General features: G+C 39.5%; 1 protein-coding gene across 4 annotated transcripts in view; it reads left to right on the forward strand.

Moving 5' to 3' along the window:
* LOC138446666 (ATP-binding cassette sub-family C member 4-like) overlaps window positions 1–26,465 on the forward strand; it is a 307,920-nt gene that overhangs the window by 49,739 nt on the left and 231,716 nt on the right. For all 4 annotated transcript variants that reach the window (XM_069601887.1, XM_069601886.1, XM_069601889.1 and 1 more), the window contains one exon: window positions 20,399–20,623. In XM_069601887.1, the coding sequence (XP_069457988.1) occupies window positions 20,399–20,623 (225 nt within the window). The remainder of the gene's footprint in view (window positions 1–20,398; window positions 20,624–26,465) is intronic.

Genomic DNA, 26,465 nt, shown 5'->3' on the forward strand with positions numbered 1-26,465 from the left:
TACAGAGTAGCCCTTGCTTGCTCCAACTAGAGAAAGCTCATTTGCAGTAATGAAGACCAAGCACAGCCAATCAATTAGCCAACCAATCAATCCACCTACCAATCCAGTCAGCCTTTGTGGTACTTATAAGTAGGTCTGTAGCTTTTCCAGGCTCAAATGCCATGACATTGTGGGAGAGGAGGATAGTAGATACTTACATGGAATTAGTTCCTGTACCCAGAATTGTCCATGGAGAGGGAACTTCATGATCCATCCCTAACCAGTTGAATCTAAACCAGATTCTGGAGGCGGGGCCTCAGGCCTTTGAGTGCTCTTAACTGCATTGCTCCCCCAGGTGATGCTAAGGTGCAGTCAGGATGAAGACCACTGTGTAAAAGAGGAGTGAAGGTGTATCTAGGATCCTGGTGGTTATGATTTCCCCAGATTCACTGCTTTTCCTCCTTAGTTCTCTTGTCACCTGTTCCCCTTTTCTAAAGATTAACTGCCTTCATTTTCCCACAAACTCACTCTTTTCTGCCTATGTTTAACTCAAGCAGTCTTTCTTTGCCTGATTGCTTATTTCTATATCCTGTATTTTCCTTTTTTTTTGATCATGGAATTGGGCAAGAAATGTTTCATGGGGAAACATGGAGGAGGCATTGTACCCACTGAGGAAGTTCTAGCATCAAACATGTAAGAAGTTCCCCTGAACAAGACATGGGGTCAAACAGATGATACTTCTAGGAGGCTTAATATGAAGGATTCCATCAAGAAATGTTTGCCTCAGAGACTCTGAGACTCTCAGAGAACTTTGAATGATGAGCATTGTGGAATTAAGTTGGGCTTAAAAAAGAAATCTTTTATGGTTTTACAGTTGTGAAGAATACTTGTGAAGGAATAAAAGTATTTTCAGTTGGTTTGTGGAAAAAGTTTTCATTGGGTCAAAGATTGGTGTCAAAAGTGAAGGATTTATGGGGGTAATTTTTGTCCTTGTTCCTACTTATCCAGAAAATTTTAATTTGGTTAGTTTCAGGTTTGATAGTGAATATTTTCTTAGCTGTTGTATTTCTTACTAGTTGAGGTTCAGAATCAAGAATACATAGAGGAGTTGAAGCTATGGGCCATGAACTGGCATTACTCCTTAATGAGACTGTTTTCTCAACTGGGTTATTAAATGATATCTTTTAGTATAAAAATCCTGACACTTAAGCAGTAATGACGTACCTTTATTTGCTTTTTTTTTTTTTTTTTGCTGAATTTGTAGCATCTGTTGGTATGCTCTTTGGTGGGTGATATTGCTCTTACTTCTTTTATAATTACACCAATGTTCAGTTCAGTTCAGTTCAGTCACTCAGTCGTGTCCGACTCTTTGAGACCCCATGAATCGCAGCATGCCAGGTCTCCCTGTCCATCACCATCTCCCGGAGTTCACCCAGACTCACGTCCATCGAGTCTGTGATGCCATCCAGCCATCTCATCCTTGGTCGTCCCCTTCTCCTCCTGCCCCCAATCTCTCCCAGCATCAGAGTCTTTTCCAATGAGTCAGCTCTTCGCATGAGGTGTCCAAAGTACTGGAGCTTCAGCTTCAGCATCATTCCTTCCAAAGAAATCCCAGGGCTGATCTCCTTCAGAATGGATTGATTTGATCTCCTTGCAGTCCAAGGGACTCTCAAGGGTCTTCTCCAACACCACAGTTCAAAAGCATCAATTCTTCAGTGCTCAGCCTTCTTCACAGTCCAACTCTCACATCCATACATGACCACAGGAAAAACCATAGCCTTGACTAGACGGACCTTTGTTGGCAAAGTAATGTCTCTGCTTTTGAATATACTATCTAGGTTGGTCATAACTTTTCTTCCAAGGAGTAAGCGTCTTTTAATTTCATGGCTGCAGTCACCATCTGCAGTGATTCTGGAGCCCCCCAAAATAAAGTCTGACACTGTCTCTACTGTTTCCCCATCTATTTCCCATGAAGTGATGGGACCAGATGCCATGATCTTCGTTTTCTGAATGCTGAGCTTTAGGCCAACTTTTTCACTCTTCTCTTTCACTTTCATCAAGAGGCTTTTTAATTCCTCTTCACTTTCTGCCATAAGGGTGGTGTCATCTGCATATCTGAGGTTATTGATATCTCTCCCGGCAATCTTGATTCCAGCTTGTGTTTCTTCCAGTCCAGCGTTTCTCATGATGTACTCTGCATAGAAGTTAAATAAGCAGGGTGACAATATACAGCCTTGAAATCCTCCTTTTCCTATTTGGAACCAGTCTGTTGTTCCATGTCCAGTTCTAATTGTTGCTTCCTGACCTGCATACAGGTTTCTCAAGAGGCAGGTCAGGTGGTCTGGTGTTCCCATCTCTTTCAGAATTTTCTAGCGTTTATTGTGATCCACACAGTCAAAGGCTTTGACATAGTCAAGAAAGCAGAAATAAATGTTTTTCCAGAACTCTCTTGCTTTTTCGATGATCCAGTGGATGTTGGCAATTTGATCTCTGGTTCCTCTGCTGTTTCTAAAACCAGCTTGAACATCAGGGAGTTCACGGTTCACATATTGCTGAAGCCTGGCTTGGAGAATTTTGAGCATTATTTTACTAGCATGTGAGATGAGTGCAATTGTGTGGTAGTTTGAGCATTCTTTTGCATTGCCTTTCTTTGGGATTGGAACGAAAACTGACCTTTTCCAGTCCTGTGGCCACTGCTGAGTTTTCCACATTTGCTGGCATATTGAGTGCAGCACTTTCACAGCGTCATCTTTCAGGATTTGAAACAGCTCCACTGGAATTCCATCACCTCCCCTAGCTTTGTTCATAGTGATGCTTTCTAAGGCCCGCTTGACTTCACATTCCAAGATTTCTGGCTCTAGATGAGTGATCACACCATCATGATTACCTGGGTCATGAAGATCTTTTTTGTACAGTTCTTCCGTGTATTCTTGCCACCCTTCTTAATATTTTCTGCTTCTGTTAGGTCCATACCATTTTTGTCCTTTATCGAGCCCATCTTTGCATGAAATGTTCCCTTGGTGTCTCTAATTTTCTTGAAGAGATCTCTAGTCTTTCCCATTCTGTTGTTTTCCTCGATTTCTTTTCATTGATTGCTGAAGAAGGCTTTCTTATCTCTTCTTGCTATTCTTTGGAACTCTGCATTCACATGCTTATATCTTTCCTTTTCTCCTTTGCTTTTTGCCTCTCTTCTTTTCACAGCTATTTGTAAGGCCTCCCCAGACAGCCATTTTGCTTTTTTGCATTTCTTTTCCATGGGGAAAACCAATGTTAGGCTCAATCAAAGCACTGAGTAACAGGCAACAGTGATTCCCAGAGACAATCATAAGTTTCAGGACAGTCTGGGAAAGCAGGTGTTGGTGCTGGGCTTCTAGTGGAGAGCCCCAGGTTTGCAGGCTGCAGCACTGGGCTGTCCTTGGCCGTACTTGGGCTGGAACTGTGCATGTGTCCAGTTTGACGTTCTTGCTTCTCTGTGCAAGCCTCCCGTTTCATCTCAGTAAACTCTATAAAAAGTCTGTTTTACTGTCCATTGTATGAAGGGCTCTTTTAAACTCTTCATGCCCCTTGGAATGAATGATGAAGCATGCTGGAAAAGTAATAGTGAGCCTTTGTGCTTTTGAGAACTGAACATTTTGCTCTGATTTGATCATCTTACTCATATTTAACTAAGCATTATTTGCTTACTTCTCTATTGTTGCTGTTTAGTTGTTAAGTCATGTCTGATTCTTGCAATCCCATGGATTATAGCCTGCCAGGCTCTACTGTCCATGGAATTCTCTGGGCAAGAATACTGGAATGGGTTGCCATTTCCTTTTCCAAGGGATCTTCCTGACCCAGGGATCGAACCTGCAGCTCCTGCTGCATCCCCTGCATTTTTTAATACTGAGCCTTTGGGGAAGCCCTACTTCTCTATAGTAGATTAAAACTTCTTTGATCTCTTGGAAGAAAAAGCAGTTGATGCAGGGTGTGAACATGTGCATGCAACAAAACAGGAGTATTGGAGTTCAATGTCACACGCATCTGAGGGATGAGGATAGCTTTCTGTAAATGCCCTGATTGGGTACTAGTTGGCTGAGCAGAAAATGCTTGTTAGTTTTGTCTTATGTTTGGTGTTTTAGATTCTACTTTCCCTTCCTCTTGTGCATGGGCTCCTCAACTTCAGATAGACAGAAGAGACTATCAAAGGAGGCCTGTCAGTTGTTTGCCTTGTCTGTGTTAGTAAGGCGATTGCTTAAAAGGAAAAATTTATCTCAAAATGGAATTCTAGAAATATTTCCAAACTTTTGGCATTTTGTCTTTTGACAAGTCTGTGGAGGAAATGATGTTGAGGGCCTAAGTGTTGACTTTTTGTGACCTGAACACGTGTTGAGAGTTTGGTTTTCCTTGCTGGAGAAAAAGGGTACTTTCTCAAGCGGTGACTACAGGGAGGAAGTAGTAGGATGTTGGTGGAGTGGCTATTTGGCAGGGTGGGCAAGTGTTGCTATTTCTTTGGAGAAAGACAATTGTTTTCTGTAAGTCTTACTCAGGAGTTAAGCCCTAATGCCTCTCAACTGATTTGTTTAGTATTTTAAATTTTTGCTCTGGGGAAGAAATAATTTCTTCCAAACCAACATCTGCAGTGTGTGGATGATGGGGAACCATGGATATGTTATTTTTAGCTTGTCTTCTGCTGTGTTTAATTTTTAACTCCAAGGAACATCCCAGCTTCTAAGGTCTAGAGATATACTGATGCAGTGCCACATGGAGCTGAAAATCTGGTAACCTCCCAAGCCTGGTTTATTTGTGATACTCCCAACAAAAGCTAAAGTCTTATATCTTGATCTCCTGACATGTAGAATTCTGGCTGGGAAAGATTGGATCTGTTTTTGTGCCAATGTGTCAGTTCGTAAAGGCTCTTAAAGCAAAAGATGATAACAGGAGTGTGTCTTACCTACATGTGCCATCTTGACTTTCTGTCCGGCTGGGACATTGAGACTACAGGGGACTGGGACAGGCTACCAGTAGGGCTTGTTCATATGGAAACAAATCTCTTATCCTTCTTCTGTCACCTTTTCCTCATTCATCTTAGACAAAGACTCACTTGGTGTTTTACTAAATGTGTTCTAAAATACTGGATGTAATATTTATTGAGCATCCACAGTGTACCAAACACAATGTACCAAGGATTTATTACCTTGAAAAAATTTGGCTTAAGTTTAAAGCTATTGTCTGCTTGTCTTACCGAATAGAGTGGATCTGTATATTTTTCTTTTAGATTAGCCATGAGTGCAGCATTTTGTAAAAATGCCATTTTAATATGCTAATAAAAGTGAAGCTGGTTTGTGTATAGAAATGCCAGAGATTTATTGCTGGGGTCCAACCCCAGCAGGATCCAAGGGGTACCCTCAGGCGAGACGGCGTTGGCAAGAGAGATTTAGAGAGAGATAAAGAAAGAATGTTGCAGATAAGAAAATAGAGGAGAGAAAGAGGTTGATATTCCTTGGTTGACGCAGAAAGCCAATAAAGCCCCAGCATGGGACTTGCTCTGTTCACGTAGGTCACAGGCGCCCTCTTGATGGGAAGAAGGTGCAGAGCACCTTCACAAGAGGGTCTTAGAAGCCCGGGCAGGAAAGTGAACTCAGAGAGCCTCTGCGCTCCAAGGGATCAGCCTGAAAAGGAAAGGAAAGAGGAGAGAGAAAAAATGACACGGGATTACCAAGCTTCCGTGAGTGAGGCCCGTAACTTTATTTTATTTTATTTTTAACAATTTATTATTTATTTATTTATTTTTAATTTTAAAATCTTTAATTCTTACATGCATTCCCAAACATGAACCCCCCTCCCACCTCCCTCCCCATAACATCTCTCTGGGTCATCCCCATGCACCAGCCCCAAGCATGCTGTATCCTGCGTCGGGCATAGACTGGCGATTCGATTCTTACATGATAGTATACATGTTACAATGCCATTCTCCCAAATCATCACACCCTCTCCCTCTCCCTCTGAGTCCAAAAGTCTGTTATACACATCTGTGTCTTTTTTGCTGTCTTGCATACAGGGTCGTCATTGCCAACTTTCTAAATTCCATATATATGTGTTAGTATACTGTATTGGTGTTTTTCTTTCTGGCTTACTTCACTCTGTATAATCGGCTCCAGTTTCATCCATCTCATCAGAACTGATTCAAATGAATTCTTTTTAACGGCTGAGTAATACTCCATTGTGTATATATACCACAGCTTTCTTATCCATTCATCTGCTGATGGACATCTAGGTTGTTTCCATGTCCTGGCTATTATAAACAGTGCTGCGATGAACATTGGGGTACATGTGTCTCTTTCAATTCTGGTTTCCTCGGTGTGTATGCCCAGAAGTGGGATTGCTGGGTCATAAGGTAGTTCTATTTGCAATTTTTTAAGGAATCTCCACACTGTTCTCCATAGTGGCTGTACTAGTTTGCATTTGCACCAACAGTGTAGGAGGGTTCCCTTTTCTCCACACCCTCTCCAGCATTTATTGCTTGCAGATTTTTGGATCGCAGCCATTCTGACTGGTGTGAAGTGGTACCTCATTGTGGTTTTGATTTGCATTTCTGTAATAATGAGTGATGTTGAGCATCTTTTCATGTGTTTGTTAGCCATCTGTATGTCTTCTTTGGAGAAATGTCTATTTAGTTCTTTGGCCTATTTTTTGATTGGGTCGTTTATTTTTCTGGAATTGAGCTGCATAAGTTGCTTGTATATTTTTGAGATTAGTTGTTTGTCAGTTGCTTCATTTGCTATTATTTTCTCCCATTCCGAAGGCTGTCTTTTCACCTTGCTTATATTTTCCTTTGTTGTGCAGAAGCTTTTAATTTTAATTAGATCCCATTTGTTTATTTTTGCTTTTATTTCCAGTATTCTGGGAGGTGGATCATAGAGGATCCTGCTGTGATTTATGTCAGAGATTGTTTTGCCTATGTTCTCCTCTAGGAGTTTTATAGTTTCTGGTCTTACATTTAGATCTTTAATCCATTTTGAGTTTATTTTTGTGTGCAGTGTTAGAAAGTGATCTAGTTTCATTCTTTTACAAGTGGTTGACCAGTTTTCCCAGCACCATTTGTTAAAGAGATTGTCTTTACTCCATTGTATATTCTTGCCTCCTTTGTCAAAGATAAGGTATCCATATGTGTGTGGATTTATCTCTGGGCTTTCTATTTTGTTCCATTGATCTATATGTCTGTCTTTGTGCCAGTACCATACTGTCTTGATGACTGTGGCTTTGTAGCAGAGCCTGAAGTCAGGCAAGTTGATTCCTCCAGTCCCATTCTTCTTTCTCAAGATTGCTTTGGCTATTCGAGGTTTTTTGTATTTCCATACAAATCTTGAAATTATTTTTTCTAGTTCTGTGAAAAATATGGCTGGTAGCTTGATAGGGATTGCATTGAATTTGCAAGTTGCTTTGGGTAGTATACTCATTTTCACTATATTGATTCTTCCGATCCATGAACATGGTATATTTCTCCATCTATTAGTGTCCTCTTTCATTTCTTTCATCAGTGTTTTATAGTTTTCTATATATAGGTCTTTAGTTTCTTTAGGTAGATATATTCCTAAGTATTTTATTCTTTTCATTGCAATGGTGAATGGATTTGTTTCCTTAATTTCTTTTTCTACTTTCTCATTATTAGTGTATAGGAATGCAAGGGATTTCTGTGTGTTGATTTTATATCCTGCAACTTTACTATATTCATTGATGAGCTCTAGTAATTTTCTGGTGGAGTCTTTAGGGTTTTCCATGTAGAGGATCATGTCATCTGCAAACAGTGAAAGTTTTACTTCTTCTTTTCCAATTTGGATTCCTTTTATTTCTTTTTCTGCTCTAATTGCTGTGGCCCAAACTTCCAGAACTATGTTGAATAGTAGCAGTGAAAGTGGGCACCCTTGTCTTGCTCCTGACTTTAGGGGAAATGCTTTCCATTTTTCACCATTGAGGATAATGTTTGCTGTGGGTTTGTCATAGATAGCTTTTATTATGTTGAGGTATGTTCCTTCTATTCCTGCTTTCTGGAGAGTTTTTATCATCAATGGATGTTGAATTTTGTCAAAGGCCTTCTCTGCATCTATTGAGATAATCATATGGTTTTTATTTTTCAATTTGTTAATGTGGTGAATTACATTGATTGATTTGCGGATATTGAAGAATCTTTGCATCCCTGGGATAAAGCCCACTTGGTCATGGTGTATGACCTTTTTAATGTGTTGTTGGATTCTGATTGCTAGAATTTTGTTAAGGATTTTTGCATCTATGTTCATCAGTGATATTGGCCTGTAGTTTTCTTTTTTTGTGGCATCTTTGTCAGGTTTTGGTATTAGGGTGATGGTGGCCTCATAGAATGAGTTTGGAAGTTTACCTTCTTCTGCAATTTTCTGGAAGAGTTTGAGTAGGATAGGTGTTAGCTCTTCTCGAAATTTTTGGTAGAATTCAGCTTTGAAGCCGTCTGGACCTCGGCTTTTGTTTGCTGGAAGATTTCTGATTACAGTTTCAATTTCCGTGCTTGTGATGGGTCTGTTAAGATATTCTATTTCTTCCTGGTTCAGTTTTGGAAAGTTGTACTTTTCTAAGAATTTGTCCATTTCTTCCACGTTGTCCATTTTATTGGCATACAACTGCTGATAGTAGTCTCTTATGATCCTTTGTCTTTCTGTGTTGTCTGTTGTGATCTCTCCATTTTCATTTCTAATTTTATTGATTTGATTTTCTCTCTTTGCTTCTTGATGAGTCTGGCTAATGGTTTGTCAATTTTATTTATCCTTTAAAAGAACCAGCTTTTGGCTTTGTTGATTTTTGCTAGGGTCTCTTTTGTTTCTTTTGCATTTATTTCTGCCCTAATTTGTAAGATTTCTTTCCTTCTACTAACTCTGGGGTTCTCCAATTCTTCCTTTTAAAGTTGCTTTAGTTGTAGAGTTAGGTGACTTATTTGACTTTTTTCTCGTTTCTTGAGGTATGCCTGTATTGCTATGAACTTTCCTCTTAGCACTGCTTTTATAGTGTCCCACAGGTTTTGGGTTGTTGTGTTTTCATTTTCATTAGTTTCTATGCATATTTTGATTTCTTTTTTGATTTCTTCTGTGACTTGTTGGTTATTCAGAAGTGTGTTGTTCAACCTCCATATGTTGGAATTTTTAATAGTTTTTCTCCTGTAATTGAGATCTAATCTTAATGCATTATGGTCAGAAAAGATGCTTGGAATGATTTCGATTTTTTTGAATTTATCAAGTTTAGATTTATGGCCCAGGATGTGATCTATCCTGGAGAAGGTTCCATGAGCACTTGAAAAAAAGGTGAAATTCATTGTTTTGGGGTAAAATGTCCTATAGATATCAATTAGGTCTAACTGATCTAATGTATCATTTAAAGTTTGCATTTCTTTGTTAATTTTCTGTTTAGTTGATCTGTCCATAGGTGTGAGTGGGATATTAAAGTCTCCCACTATTATTGTGTTATTTTTGATTTCCCCTTTCATACTTGTTAGCATTTGTCTTACATATTGCGGTGCTCCTATGCTGGGTGCATATATATTTATAACTGTTATATCTTCTTCTTGGATTAATCCTTTGATCATTATGTAGTGGCCTTCTTTGTCTCTTTTCACAGCCTTTGTTTTAAAGTCTATTTTAACGGATATGAGTATTGCCACTTCTGCTTTCTTTTGGTCTCTATTTGCCTGGTATATCTTTTTCCAGCCCTTCACTTTCAGTCTGTATGTGTCCCTTGTTTTGAGGTGGGTCTCTTGTAAGCAGCATATAGAGGGGTCTTGTTTTTGTATCCATTCAGCCAGTCTTTGCCTTTTGGTTGGGGCGTTCAACCCATTTACTTTTAAGGTAATTGTTGATAAGTATGATCCTGTTACCATTTACTTTATTGTTTTGGGTTCGGGTTTATACACCCTTTTTGTGTTTCCTGTCTAGAGAATATCCTTTAGAATTTGTTGGCAAGCTGGTTTGGTGGTGCTGAATTCTCTCAGCTTTTGCTTGTCTGTAAAGCTTTTGATTTTTCCTTCGTATTTGAATGAGATCCTTGCTGGCTACAGTAATCCTGGCCGTAGGTTATTGTCTTTCATCACTTTAAGTATGTCTTGCCATTCCCTCCTGGCCTGAAGAGTTTCTATTGAAAGATCAGCTGTTATCCTTATGGGAATCCCCTTGTGTGTTATTTGTTGTTTTTCCCTTGCTGCTTTTAATATTTGTTCTTTGTGTTTGATCTTTGTTAATTTGATTAATATGTGTCTTGGGGTGTTTCGCCTTGGGTTTATCCTATTTGGAACTCTCTGTGTTTCTTGGACTTGGGTGATTATTTCCTTCCCCATTTTAGGGAAGTTTTCAACTATTATCTCCTCAAGGATTTTCTCATGGTCTTTCTTTCTGTCTTCTTCTTCTGGGACTCCTATAATTCGAATGTTGGAGCGTTTCATATTGTCCTGGAGGTCTCTGAGATTGTCCTCATTTCTTTCCTCTCTGATTCATTTATTTCTACCATTCTATCTTCTATTTCACTAATCCTATCTTCTGCCTCTGTTATTCTACTATTTGTTGCCTCCAGTGTGTTTCTGGTCTCATTTATTGCGTTATGCATTATATTTTGACTCTTTTTTATTTCTTCTAGGTCCTTGTTAAACCTTTCTTGCATCTTCTCAATCCTTGTCTCTAGGCTGTTTATCTGTGATTCCATTTTGATTTCAAGATTTTGGATCATTTTCACTATCAATATTCAGAATTCCTTCTCAGGTAGATTTCCTCCTTCTTCCTCTTTCGTTTGGTTTGGTGGGCAACTCTCCTGCTCCTTTACCTGCTGTGTATTACTCTGTCTCTTCATCTTGGTTACATTGCTGCGTTTGGGGTGGCCTTTTTATATTCTGGTAATTTGTGGAGTTCTCTTTATTATGGAGCTTCCTCACTGTGGGTGGGATTATATCAGTGGCTTGTCAAGGTTTCCTGGTTAGGGAGGCTTGTGTTGGAGTTCTGGTGGGTGGAGCTGGGTTTCTTCTCTCTGGAGTGCAGTGGAGTGACCAGTAATGGGTTATGAGACATCAAAGGTTTTGGAAGAATTTTGAGCTGCCTGTATATTGAAGCTCAGGGGAGTGTTCCTGTGTTGCTGGAGAGTTTGAGTGGTATGTCTTGTTTTGGAACTTGTTGGCCCTTGGGTGGAGCTTGGTTTCAGTGTAGGTATGAAGGCACTTGATGAGCTCCTATTGCTTAATGTTCCCTGAATTCAAGAGTTCTCTAATGTTTTCAGGCTTTGGATTTAAGCCTCCTGCTTCTGGTTTTCAGTTTTATTTTTACAGTAGCCTCTAGACTTCTCCATCTATGCAACACCGATGATAAAACATCTAGGTTAAAGATGAAAAGTTTCTCCACATTGAGGGACACTCAGAGAGGTTCACTGAGTTACAAGGAGAAGAGAAGATGGAGGGGGTAGTTAGAGGTACCTGGAATGAGATGCGGTGAGATCAAAAGAGGAGAGAACAAGCTAGCCAGTAGTCACTTCCTTATGTGCGCTCCATAGTCTGGACCGCTCAGAGGTATTTATGGAGTTATACGGGGAAGAGGAGAGGGAGGAAGTAGACAGAGGTGACCAGGAGGATAAGAGAGAGGAATGAGAAGGAGATAGACAAATCCTGCCAGTAACCAGTTCCTTGGGTGTTCTCCACCGTCTGGAACACACAGAGATTCACAGAGTTGGATAGAGAAGAGATGGGGGAGAAAAGAGACAGAGGCCACCTGGTGGAGAAAAAGGAGAGTCCAAAGGAGGAGAGAGTGGTCAAGCCAGTAATCTCGCTCTGAGGTAAACTTGGGTAGTGAAGTTTGGGTTTTTAAAATTGACAACAAAAACCTAACAGCAAAGATTAAAAATCTAGAGTACAGGTTGGATTTTCAAAAATACAATATTAAAGAAAAGAAGCAGAAGGAAAAAGGAAGAAAGGAAAAAAGAAATAAAAAAACAAGAATTATTAAAAAAAAAACCCACCACCAACCATCCAAAGACTATATATGGTGTTTGCCTTAAAAAAAAAAAAAAGTCTTTTTTTAAAAAAAATAGTAATAGTAGGTTACAGAAATAAAAATTAGAGGAGAAATAGAAGACTTAACAATTTAAAAAAAGTTAGAAAAAAAAAGCAAAAGAAAAGAAAAAAAAGGAATTATTTTAAAAATAGTAAAAATATCTGGCCCTTCTCTGATGTTGTGGGCCGTGTGGGATCACTTCCAAGGTGGTTCCCTGTGTTTAACTTCTTCTGTTTGCTGGTTTTTTAGGCTCACTAGTTCAGTCACGCTGTGGGGACGGGGGGTGCTGCAAACAAATAGCACTGTCGTGTGCACACAGTGTCTCAGCCCCCCTTGACCTGTCCCTTCTCGTGGCGCACAAACCGCTTCGGCTCTACGATGCTCAGCTGGGAACCGTCTGGGGCCAGCCCTAGGCTGCGTGCACTTCCCCGGTCCAAGGCGCTCAGGTTCGGTGCTCAGGCAGCCCTCAGAGGCACAGATTCGGCTGGGACTGCGCTTTGTGCCCTTCCCAGGTCCGAGTAGCGCAGGAGTTTGGCGAGCGCGATCGCCACGACTTGTCACCTTTTCTGCCGCTGCTGCTCAGCTTTCTGGGTGGACTGTTGGCGCCCCTTGTGAGGCAGATGGTGACTGTCCAGCACCCCCAGAAGTCTTAGCAAAGAAGCCTGCTTGCAGTTAGGTAAGCAAAGTCTCTCTGGGTCTGCAATTGCCCCTTTCCAGTCCTTACGGCTTTGGCTGCCTGTCCCCGGCAGGGGATGGTCTGTAGCCGGCTTTTTCCGTTCCGTCCTTTGTTCTGTGCTCGGTCCTGTCGGTGTCTTATGTTCGAGCTTTTCGTGTGGTAGCTATCCCACAGTCTGGTTTGCTAGCCCAAGTTAGATCGTTCTGGTTGCGCGTGGGGCATTCTTGCCTGATTCTTACAAATCTCTGCAGCCCGCGCCTCTCGTGCTTCCCTGCCCTGCCCCCACTAGCTTGTGGCGGATGCAGGCGTCTGTGCTGCTTTTCCGCTGGGGGAGTTACTGTTGGGCTTGTAATCTGTTGGTTTTAATTATTTATTTATTTTTCCCTTCCTGTTATGTTGCCCTCTGTGTTTCCGAGGCTCACCACAGACTTGGTAGGGATAGTGTTTCCTGGTGTTTGGAGACCTCTCTTCTTAAAATTCCCTTCCTGGGACGGGCTTCCCTTCCCGGGACGGAGCTCCCTCCCCACCTCCTTTGTCTCCTTTTTCATCTTTTATATTTTTTCCTACCTGTTTTTGAAGACAATGGTCTGCTTTTCTGGTTGCCTGATGTCCTCTGCCAGCCTACAGAAGTTGTTTTGTGGAGTTTGCTCAGCGTTGAAATGTTCTTTTGAGGAATTTGTGAGGGAGAAAGTGGTCTTCCTGTCGTATTCCTCTGCCATCTTTACAGTTCCTCCCCCGTAACTTTATTTTCAAAAGGAACTTTTATACCTTGACTTGTACATAGAGGGAAATGCAGAGTCAGCCCAAACATTACATCTGTTTTGTCTTTATTGAAACCAGGATTTTTTCTGCACACCTTTCCAATAAACAATGTTGTATACATTATTTTCTGGCCTTGGAGGCCTGTGGACACTTTATGACCCTCTTTTGGTAAAGGCTGCTCAACCAGAAAACTTATTTTCCCTTGAAGTGTTTTTTATTTATATTTCTAATCTATGTCAGCCTCAGAAAATGCTAAACAAAGTTACATTCTCACGGAGCAAAGGTGCAGTGAGTTACAACAAAGAAACAACCAATTAGCTCAAAGGTCTGATGTAGTTAATTCCAAGGTGACTACTTGTTTTTCTTACATTCCAATTATGTTAACTAATGCACTCCCAGGTGCACAGTGGATTAGGGATATGGGAACTTGGCAGCAAGCATTGGCTCAACAGTGAAATCCTACACAAGCACTACTCTAATAGTTTTTAACTCTTTGAAAGGCTCTATATTTTTAAAATGTTTTAGGCTTCCTGTGTCTCTCACAGTTGGGAGGCTGTGAACAATCACAAGTGTAGCTGCAGGAGTCTGGATAAACCTGCCAAGCAAGTTAGAATGCCAACAGAGAGGGTTTGAATGGAAATATTCCTTTCATGCCCAAGAGACTTATCAACTAGAGCCCTAAGTTGATTTTCTCCAGAGAAAGGTGGTTGGGGATAGCCCCCTGTTAATGTCAGAAGAGTTGGTGAAAGGCACAAAATAGTAAGACGGACAGATTATGGTTTTGGGGTAGATGCTTGAGCAGGTCCAGGGGGTCCCTCGAGTCCTGATCTGCCTTGCTCATCAGGTCTCTTCCACATGACCTTGTCATGGGTGGGATCTCCTGTGCTAACTCCTGGCAATTTATGGGTGTTGATTTTGTTTCTTGAAAGCTTACTGAATTCATTGATGAGCTTTAGTAGTTTTCTGTTAGCAGCTTTAGCAATTTCTATGTATAGTATCATGTCATTTGCAAACAGTGAAAATTTTACTTCTTTTCCAATTTGGATTCCTTTATTTCTTTTTCTTCTCTTATTGCTGTGGCTAGGGCTTTAAAAACTATGTTGAATAAGAGTGGCAAGAATGGACATCCTTTTTTTGTTCCTGATCTTAGAGGAAATACTTTCAACTTTTCACCATTGAGTATGTTAGCTGTGGGTTTGTGGCATATGGCCTTTATTTTGTTTAGGTAAGTTCCTTCTATGTCCACTCTCTGCAGAGTTTTTTTTTTTTTTAATCATAAATGGGTGTTGAATTTTGTTGAAAGCTTTTTCTGCATCTATTGAGATGATCATATGGCTTTTATTTTTCAATTTTTTAATATAATATATCATATTGATTGATTTGCATATACTGAAGAGTCCTTGCCTCCCTGAGATAAATCCCACTTGATCATGGTGTGTGATCTTTTTAATGTGTTGTTGGATTCGATTTGCTAGTATTTTGTTGAGGATTTTTGTTTCTATGTTCATCAGTGAGATTGGCTTGTAATTTTCTTTTTTTGTGGTATCTTTGTCTGTGAAGCCATCAGGTCCTGGACTTTTGTTTCTTGGGAGCTTTTTACTCACAGCTTCAATTTCAGTACTTATGACTAGTCTGTTCATATTTTCTATTTCTTCCTGGTTCAAACATCAATCTTGCACGGTTTTACTTTTCTAAACACTTGTCCATTTCTTCGAGATTGTCCACTTTATTGGCATATATTTGCTTGTAGTAGTCTCTCATATGTCTTTGTATTTCTTTAGTGTCCATCGTAACTTCTCCTTTTTCATTTCTAACTTGGTTGATTTGAGTCCTCTTCCTTTTTTTTCTTGATAAGTCTGGTTAAAGGCTTATCAATTTTGCTTATATTTTTGATGAACCAGCTTTTAGTTTCGTTGATCTGTTCTATTGTTTTCTTTATCTCTATTTAATTCATTTCTGCACTGATATTTATAATTTTTTTCCTTCTCCTAACTTTGATTTTTTTTTGTACTTTTTTCTCTAGATGCTTGAGGTGTAAGCTTAGGTTGTTTATTTGAGCCTTTTTTTTTTTGGGCTCCAGAATCACTGCAGATGGTGACTGCAGCCATGAAATTAAAAGACGCTTACTCCTTGGAAGAAAAGTTATGATCAACCTAGATAGCATATTCAAAAGCAGAGACATTACTTTGTCAACTAAGGTCCGTCTATTCAAGGCTATGGTTTTTCCAGTGGTCATGTATGGATGTGAGAATTGGACTGTGAAGAAGGCTGAGCACTGAAGAATTGATGCTTTTGAACTGTGGTGTTGGAGAAGACTCTTGAGAGTCCCTTGGACTGCAAGGAGATCCAACCAATCCATTCTGAAGGAGCTCAGCCCTGGGATTTCTTTGGAAGGAATGATGCTGAAGCTGAAGCTCCAGTACTTTGGCCACCTCATGCAAAGAGTTGACTCATTGGAAAAGACTCTGATGCTGGGAGAGATTGGGGACAGGAGGAGAAGGGGACGACCGAAGATGAGACGGCTGGATGGCATCACAGACTCAATGGATGTGAGTCTGAGTGGACTCCTGGAATTGGTGATGGACAGGGAGGCCTGGCGTGCTGTGATTCATGGGGTCGCAAAGATTCGGACACAACTGAGTGACTGAACTGAACCGAACTGAACTTCTTATTTCCTGAGATAAGATTGTATTAGTATAAACTTCTCTCTTAGAACTGCTTTTGTTGCATCCCATAGGTTTAGGATCATTGTATTTTCATTTGTTTCTAGGTATTTTTTGGTTTCCTCTTTGATTTCTTCAGTGATGCATTGGTTGCTTAGTAAGTTATTAGTTAGCTTTCATATCTGTTTTTTTTTTTTTGATAGTTTTTCCCTTGTAGTTGATTTGTAATCCATAATGTTGTGGTCAGATAAGATGCTTGATATGATTTCAGTGTTCTTAAATTTACTGAGGGTTGCTTTGTGGCCCAGCATGTTAGCTGTCATGGAGAATGTTCCATGTGCACTTGAGGAGAATGTGTATTCTGCTGCATTCATATAGAATGTCATATAAATATAAATTATGTCCATAAGGTTTAAAATGTCATTTAAGGCCTCTGTTTCCTTATTGATTGTTCTGTCTGTATGATCTGTCCATTGATGTAAGTGGAGTGCTAAAGTCCCCCACTTTTCTTGTGCCAATGTTGATTTCTCCTTTTATGAAAAGACAACCCACAGAATGGAAGAAAATATTTGCAAATGAAGTGATTGATAAGGGATTAATCTCAAAAATATATAACAGCTCATGCAGCTCAATATATTAAAAAAAACCCAATCAGAAAAATTGGCAGAAGGTCTAATAGACATATCTCAAAAGAAAACATACATATGGCCAAAAAGCACATGAAAAGATGCTTTAACATTGTTATTTATTAGAGAAATGCAAATCAAACTTCTATGAGTTGTCACTTGACAGTAGTCAGAATAACCATCATCAAAAAGTCTGCAAATAATAAATGCTGGGGAAGATGTGGAGAGAAAGGAAACCTCTTACACTGTTGGTGAGAGTGGAGGTTCCTCAAAAAAACTAAAAAATAGAACTACCACATGATCCAGCAATCCCTCTACTGGGCGTGTATCTGGAGGAAACCATATTTTGAAAAAGACAAATGCACCTCAGTGTTTATTGCATCACTATTTACAATAGTCTCAGTTCAGTTCAGTTCAGTCGCTCAGTCGTGTCCAAATCTTTGCGACACCATGAATTGCAGCACGCCAGGCCTCCCTGTCCATCACCAATTGCTGGAGTTCACCCAGACTCACGTCCATTGAGTCAGTGATGCCATTCAGCCATCTCATCCTCTGTCGTCCCCTTCTCCTCCTGCCCCCAATCCCCTTCCAGCATCAGAGTGTTTTCCAATGAGTCAGCTCTTCACATGAGGTGGCCAAGTACTGGAGTTTCAGCTTCAGCATCATTCCTTCCAAAGAAATCCCAGGGCTGATCTTCAGAATGGACTGGTTGGATCTCCTTGCAGTCCAAGGGACTCTCAAGAGTCTTCTCCAACACCACAGTTCAAAAGCATCAATTCTTCGGTGCTCAGCTTTCTTCACAGTCCAACTCTCACATCCATACATGACCACAGGAAAAACCATAGCCTTGACTAGACGAACCTTTGTTGGCAAAGTAATGTCTTTGCTTTTGAATATGCTATCTAGGTTGGTCATAACTTTTCTTCCAAGGAGTAAGCGTCTTTTAATTTCATGGCTGCAGTCACCATCCGCAGTGATTCTGGAGCCCGCCCCAAAAATAGTCTGACACTGTTTCCACTGTTTACCCGTCTATTTCCCATGAAGTGACGGGACCGGATGCCATGATCTTTGTTTTCTGAATGTTGAGCTTTAAGCCAACTTTTTCACTCTCTACTTTCACTTTCATCAAGAGGCTTTTTAGTTCCTCTTCACTTTCTGCCATAAGGGTGGTGTCGTCTGCATATCTGAGGTTATTGATATTTCTCCCGGCAATCTTGATTCCAGCTTGTGTTTCTTCCAGTCCAGCATTTCTCATGATGTACTCTGCATAGAAGTTAAATAAGCAGGGTGACAATATACGGCCTTGATGCACTCCTTTCCCTATTTGGAGCCAGTCTGGATTTCCATGTCCAGTTCTAACTGTTGCTTCCTGACCTGCATACAGATTTCTCAAGAGGCAGGTTGGGTGGTCTGGTATTCCCATCTCTTTCAGAATTTTCCACAGTTTCTTTTGATCCACACAGTCAAAGGTTTTGGCATAGTCAAGAAAGCAGAAATAGATGTTTTTCTGGAACTCTCTTGGTTTTTCCATGATCCAGGGGATGTTGATTTGATCTCTGGTTCCTCTGCCTTTTCTAAAACCAGTTTGAACGTCAGGGAATTCATGGTTCATGTATTTCTGAAGCCTGGCTTGGAGAATTTTGAGCATTACTTTACTAGCATGTGAGATGAGTGCAATTGTGCAGTATTTTGAGCATTCTTTGGCGTTGCCTTTCTTTGAGATTGGAATGAAAACTGACCTTTTCCAGTCCTGTGGCCACTGCTGAGTTTTCCACATTTGTTGGCATATTGAGTGCAACACTTTCACAGCATCATCTTTCAGGATTTGAAATAGCTCAACTGGAATTCCATTACCTCCATTAGCTTTGTTCGTAGTGATGCTTTCCAAGGCCCACTTGACTTCACATTCCAGGATGTCTGGCTCTAGATGAGTGATCACACCATCATGATTATCTGGGTCGTGAAGATCTTTTTTGTCCAATTCTTCTGTGTATTCTTGCCACCTCTTCTTAATATCTTCTGCTTCTGTTAGGTCCATACCATTTCTGTCCTTTATCGAGCCCATCTTTGCATGAAATGTTTCCTTGGTATCTCTAAATTTCTTGGAGAGATCTCTAGTCTTTCCCATTCTGTTGCTTTCCTCTATTTCTTTGCATTGATCGCTGAAGAAGGCTTTCTTATCTCTTCTTGCTATTCTTTGGAACTCTGCATTCAGATGCTTATATCATTACTTTTCTCCTTTACTTTTCACTTTTCTTCTTTTCACAGCTATTTATATGGCCCCCCCAGACAGCCATTTTGCTTTTTTTCATTTCTTTTCCATGGGGATGGTCTTGATCCCTGTCTCCTCTACAATAGTCTTGAAGCAATATAAAAATCTATTGACAGAGCAATGGATAAAGAAGATGTGGTATGTATATACAATGAAATATTACTCAGTCACAAAAAAGAATGAGAAAATACCATTTGCAACCACATGGATGGGCTTGGAGATGATAATACTGAGTGAAGTAAGTCAGATAGAGAAGGACAAATACATATAGTATCAGTTATATGCTGAATCTAAAAAAAATGATACAAATGAACATTGTTCCAAACAGACTTCAAAAACAAACATGGTTTTCAAAGGGGAAAGGCAGGGGGAGGAATAAATTAGGACTTTGAGGTGAACATATACACTCTACTATATATGAAATTGATATTAATAATTGACAAGGATCTACTGTATAGCATGGGGCTTCCCATGTAGTTTAGCGGTGAAGTATCCACCTGCTAATGTAGGAGATGCAGGAGATGTGGTTTCAATCCCTGTGTCAGGAAGATCCCCTAGAGGGGAAATGGCAACCTGCTCCAGTATTCTTGCCTGGAGAATCCCATGGACAGAGGAGCCTTGCAGGCTACAGTCTATAAGGTTGCAAAGCATCAGACAGTGAGCAGACAGCACTATGTAGCACAGGGTACTCTACTTAATAATCTGTGATAACCTATATAGGAAAAGAATCTGAAAAAGAATACATATATGTATATATATGTATATACATATATATATGTATAACTGAATCACTTTGCTGTACATCTGAAACATAGCATTGGAAATCAACTATACTTTACTGTGCAAGTAAAGGTCCACATAGTCAAAGCTTTGGTTTTTCCAGTAGTCATGTACAGATGTGAGAGTTGGACTGTAAAGAAGTTTGAGCACTGAAGAGTTAATGCTTTCAAACTAGTGCTGGAGAAGACTCTTGAGAGTCCCTTTGACTTCAAGGAGATCCAACCAGTCCATCCTAAAGGAAATCAGTCCTAAATATTCATTGGAAGGACTGATGCTGAAGCTGAAGATCCAATCCTTTGGCCACCTGATGCAAAGAGTCAACTCACTGGAAAAGATCTTGATGCTAGGAAAGATTGAGGGCACAAGGAGAAGGGGGCAACAGAGGATGATATAGTTAAATGGCATCACTGACTCAATGGACATGAGTATGAGCAAACTCCAAAAGACAGTGAAGGACAGGGAAGCCTAGCATGCTGTAGTTCATGGGGGTCACAAAGAAATGGACATGACTTAGCAACTGAACAACAGTAAAAATTCAATTAAAAAAAAGTGAAGCTTGTGGTAAGAAAAACTGGTATGGCTTGTATTTCTAATTAAGGTTTCTTTTCCTTTCCTTTTAGGAAACCTTCAGAGTACTATTACCGACATATTTTGAGGATTTACTTACTTACTTTCAAAATTATGATCCCTCTGATTCTGGGGCTGTGTTTAAAGCCTATGGCTACACTGCTGTACTGAATGTCTGCCTTGTCATTTGGGCAATTCTGGTGCACTTTTTCTTCTATTACGTTCAACGTATAGGAATGAGATTAAGAGTAGCCGTGTGCCATATGATTTACCGCAAGGTAAGTGTCATTTGGTACAAAAGTTTGTACCTCCTCTGAAGAATAAGAAGCATTTTGGGGAAGTTCTCTGTAGACTAAAAATTTTGTAACTGGTGTCATTTACTCCTTAACAGAGATACTCGATATTTGTTTCAAGCCTATTTGTTGTTGTTTGAGCAAAGTTTACCAATATATAATGAAAAGTTTTGTTTGGAGATCAGACCAGGGCTGCCTTTGATAACTTTATGCATAGGCTGGTGCATAATACCCACTAAACTTTTATTGAAATCTAATTAAAAAATAGGTATCAAAATTATCAAACTCATTCTCAATGTTTTCTTGCCTAAATCTTATTGTGGTATTTATGGAAATTTTGTTGTTTTTCATTTAAACCTTCATTTACATCAAAGTTATCTTTAAAAGTGACTTCAGTGATTGGATCTATAACATTAAATTTAGGAGAAAAATATGTATTTAATAAAATAAATGATTATATTTTAAATGATGCATCTAGTCATGTTTAATATAATTGTGCTGAAATCTGTGCCAAATTAGACTCACTCATGATATTCTGTAGTTATGATTGTTTTTGATAATATTAAAGAAAATGGTTGAGTGTTTGGGAGAAAACTTGAAATTTTAATTTGTTTTTAGTAATTTTAGAGGGTATTTATGTTGCTATTCATTGAAGTTATTTTCTTAATACAATATTTGCTTTTTTTAGTATGCATTACAGCAGCTTTAATAAAATCTGGTTTGATGTTTCTAGTGTTTTTGTATTGAGAAACACTATAAAATTATTCTATATTTTATTCTAATCTTATCTATCATAAAAGGAGTTAAGTATTTCAGATGTCTTTACAAATGAACTGCCACAGATACACCAGTGTCATATGCTGGAGAGCTCTTGATAAACAAGATCTTAGATCTCTCTTTGTTCTGGGCTGTTTCATTAAAAAAGAAATCCTTATTTAACCAATGTATATACTTGAAAATTTCTGAGAGAGTAGATTATAAGTGTTTTCACTGCACACACAAAAAGATAATTACATGAAGCAATGGATACGCTAACTGTTTTAACTACAGTAATAATTTCCAAGTGTACATTTAGGTCAAACATCTTGTTGTGCACACACACACACACACACACACATATATATATATATATATATATATATATATATATATATATATATCATTAAAAATAAACAAAATCCTCATTGAAAGATAAAACCAAGCAAGTTAAATGAAACCAAGCAAGTTAAATGAAAAAAAGCACTTCTTTTACTTGGCTGCTACTTATCTAGAGCTTCCATTTTTTACGAATACTTTTCTCATTAAATTAAAGATATCTTTCCTCATTCTTTTTTGAGCACAGTCTTGTTAATCTTTGGGCTATGTGAACCTGATTCATGGACCTAACATTCCAGGTTCCTTTGCAATATTGCTTTTTACAGCATTGGACTTTCCTTTCACCACCAGACACATCTACAATGGGGCGTTGTTTTTGCTTTGGCTCAGCCTCTTCATTCCTTCTGGAGCTATTTCTTCGCTCTTCTCCAGTAGCATGTTGGTCATCTACTGACTTGGGGAGTTCATTTTTTTTTTTTTGCTATGTGCGTATGTCCCGTGTTTTTTGTTTTTTAAGAAAATATCCAATGTACATATTTCTTCGTGTCAAATCTTTTTGCCTTTTCATACTGTTCATCGGATTCTCAAGGCAAGAATGCTGAAGTGGTTTGCATTCCCTTCTCCAGTGGACCACTTTTTTTTTTTTTCAGCTGAGCTGTTTCAAATTCTAAAAGATGATGCTGTTAAAATGCTGCACTCTGTATGCCAGCAATTTTGGAAAACACAGCAGTGGCCACAGCACTGGAATAGGTCAGTTTTCATACCAATCCCAAAGAAAGGCAATGCCAAATAATTTTCAGACTACTGCACAATTGCACTCATTTCACGTGCTAGCAAAGTAATGTTCAAAACTCTCCAAGCTAGGCTTCAACAGTACATGGACCAAAAGCTTCCAGATTTTCAAGCTAGATTTAGAAAAGGCAGAGGAACCAGAGATCAAATTGCCAATATCCGTTGAATCATAGAAAACGCAAGAGAATTCCAGAAAACATCTACTTCTGCTTCGTTGACTACACTAAAGCTGTTTACTTTGTGGATCACAAAAAACTCTGGAAAATTCTTAAAATGATGGGAATACCAGAACACCATACCTGCCTCCTGAGAAATCTGTATGCAAGTCAAGAAACCACAGTTAAAACTAAACATGGAAAAATGGGCTGATTCCAAAATGGGAAGGGAGTACGGCAAGGCTGTATATTGTCACCCTTGTTATTTAACTTCTATTCAGAGCACATCATGCAAAATGCCAGGCTGAATGAAACACAACCTAAAATCAAGACTGCTGGGAGAAATATCAATAACCTCAAATATGTAGACGATACCACCCTTATGGAAGAAAGCAAAGAGAAACTAAAGAGCCTCTTGATGAAAGTGGAAGAGGAGAGTTAAAAAGCTAGCTTGAAACTCAGCATTCAAAAAACAAAGATCATGGCATCCAGTCCTGTTGCTTCATGGCAAATAGATGGGGAAAAAATGGAAACAGTTTCAGACTAAATTTTTTTTTTTGGGGGGGGGGGCTCCAAAATCACCACAGGTGGTGATTACATTCTTGAAATTAAAAGATGCTTGCTCCTTGGAAGAAAAGCTATGACCAACCTAGAGAGCATAATGAAAAGCTAAGACATTACTTTACCAACAAAGGTCTAGTCAAAGCTATGTTTTTTTTTTTCCAGTAGTCATGTAGGCATGAGAGTTGGACCATAAAGAAAGATGAGCACCAAAGAATTGATGCTTTCGAACTGTGGTGTTGGAGAAGGCTCTTGAAAGTCCCTGGGACTGCAAGGAGATCAAACCAGTCAATCCTAAAGAAAATCAATCCTGAATATTCATTGGAAGGACTGATGCTAAAGCTGAAACTCGAACATTTTGGCTACCTGATGCGAAGAGCTGACTTACAGGAAAAGATCCTGTTGCTGGCAAAAATTGAGGGCAGGAGGAGAAGGGGGTGACAGAGGATGAGATGGTTGAATGGCATCACCAACTCCATGGACATGATTATGAACAAGCTCCGGGAATTGTTGATGGACAGGAAAGCCTGATGTGCTGCAGTCCATGGGGTTGCAAAGAGTCTGACATGACTGAGCAATTGAAGAACAACAACAAGTGTGAATCTGGGGGCCTGGCGTGTTACTGTCAGTCATAGACTGTAGAACATAAGCTAATTTGTTCCTAAGTGATGTGGAAATGCAACGATGCCCATACACTCCAGTCAAGCATCTTCCTTATCCTCTATCATTATGTTTGTTATTCTGTTGCACCTTCTACTATTTAGAAGATGAATACTCAGGTTTCCCTACAAATTATCTAGAAGTTTGTCTTTGCAGATCATGTTTAACTCCTATAAATAAATGAATAGGAAATTTCACCAGAAGTACACTAGGAAACTCTCATATTACTTGTGAGGTGATGTTTCACTCACAGTTTACTCTTTGTTCCACATGTAAGCTATTGTCTACCTGGTTTTCTTTCTCTTCCCACTAGTTCTTTGAAATGTTGCCTTTGAGAAATTGGATCCTTCCTGGCATGCTGCTTGAAAGTGAAACTGACAGTCTTTGTTGCTCAGTCATGTCCAACTCTTTGCAACTCCATGGACTGTAACCTGCCAGGCTCCTCTGTCTATGGAATTCTCCAGGCAAGAATACTGGAGTGGGTTGCCATGCCCTTCTCCAAAGGGCATGTTGCTTACATGAAAGGAAACATTTGCCAAAGGCATTAATTTGCCTCCTTGATTAGCCTTAAGGAATAGTTTCTTTTTCCATTTTTTTAGAAAATTTTATATAATATTTAAAGATTACACTCCATTTACAGGTATTATAAGATATGGGCTGTATTCCCTGTGTTGTACTATATATTGTTGTAGGCTACCTTACACCCAATAGTTTGTACGTCCCTCTCCCCCAGCACTATATGGCTCTCCCACTTCACTGGTAACCACTAGTTTGTTCTCCATATCTATGAGCCTATTTCTCTTTTGTTTTATTCACTAGTTTGTTGTATTTTTAGGCTCCACTTATAAGCAATATCATGCAGTATTTATCTTTCTCTCTCTGACTTGTTTCATTTAGCATCAGTTCCATTCAGTTCAGTCACCCAGTCATGTCTGACTCTTTGTGACACGATGGATGGCAGCAAGCCAGGCTTCCTTGTCCATCACCAACTTCTGGAGCTTGCTCAAACTCATGACCATCGAGTTGGTGATGCCATACAATCATCTCATCCTCTGTCATCCTCTTCTCCTCCCGCCTTCCACTTTTCCCAGCATTAGGGTCTTTTCCAATGAGTCAGTTCTTGGCATTATGTGGCCAAGGTATTGGAGTTTCAGCTTCAGCATTAGTCCTTCTAATGAATATTTAGGATTGATTTCCTTTGGGATTGACTAGGATTGATCTCCTTGCAGTCCAAGGGACTCTCAAGAGTCTTCTCCAACACCACAGTTCAAAAGCATCAATTCTTCAGTGCTCATCTTTCTTTGTGGTCCAACTCTCACATCCATACATAACTACTGGAAAAACCATCGCCTTGACTAGACAGACCTTTGTTGGCAAAGTAATGTCTCTGCTTTTTAATATGCTGTCTAGGTTGGTCACAGCTTTTCTTCCAAGGAGCAAGCTACATTTAAAAATAACCAAACTGATCACTTGAATCACAGCCTTGTCTAACTCAGTGAAACTATGAGCCATGCCATGTAGGGCCACCCAAAATGGATGGGTCATGGTGGAGGTTTCTGACAAAATGAGGTCCACTGGAGAAGGAAATGGAAAAACCACTTCAGCATTCTTTCCTTGAGGACTCCATGAAGACATGAAAAGGCAAAAAGACAGGACACTGAAAGATGAACTCTCCAGGTCAGTAGGTGCCCAATATGCTACTGGAGAAGAGTGGAGAAATAGCTCCAGAAGGAATGAAGAGGCTGAGCCAAAATGAAAATGACACCTAGTTGTGGATGTGACTGGTGATGGAAGTAAATTCTGATGCTGTAAAGAACAGTATTGCATAGGAACCTGGAATGTTCCATCTATGAATCATGGTAAATTGGAAGTAGTCAAATAGGTATGGCAAGAGTAAACATCAACATTTTAGGAATCAGTAAAATAAAATGAGCTGGAATGTGCAAATTTAATTCACACATATATCTACTACTGTGGACATGAATACCTTAGGAGAAATGGAGTAGCCCTCATAGTCAACAAAAGATTCTGAAATGCAGTACTTGGATCCAGTCTCAAAAATGACAGAATGATTTCTGTTCATTTCCAAGGCAAACCATTTAATATCACAGTAATCTAAGTCTATGCCCCAACCAGTAATGCTGAAGAAGCTAAAGTTGAATGGTTCTATGAAGACCTATAAGAACTTCCAGAATTTACAGCCAAAAAAGATGTTCTCTTCATTATAGGGGACTGGAATGCAAAAGTAGGAAGTCAAGAGATACCTGTAATAACAGACAAATTTGGCCTTGGAGTACAAAATGAAGCAGGGCAAAGGCTAACATTGTTTTGCCAAGAGAATGCAATGGTCATAGCAAATACTCTCTTCGAACAACACAATAGACAGCTATGCACACGGACATCACAAGATGGTCAATACCAAAATGAGATTGGTTTTATTCTTTGCAACCGAAGATGGATAAGCTCTATACAGTCAGCATAAACAAGACTGGGAGCTGACTGTGGCTGAGTTCATGAACTCCTTATTGTCAAATTCAGACTTAAATTGAAGAAAGTAGGGAAAA

The sequence above is a fragment of the Ovis canadensis genome, chromosome 10, assembly GCF_042477335.2.
Source record: "Ovis canadensis isolate MfBH-ARS-UI-01 breed Bighorn chromosome 10, ARS-UI_OviCan_v2, whole genome shotgun sequence".
Lineage (NCBI taxonomy): Eukaryota > Metazoa > Chordata > Mammalia > Artiodactyla > Bovidae > Ovis > Ovis canadensis.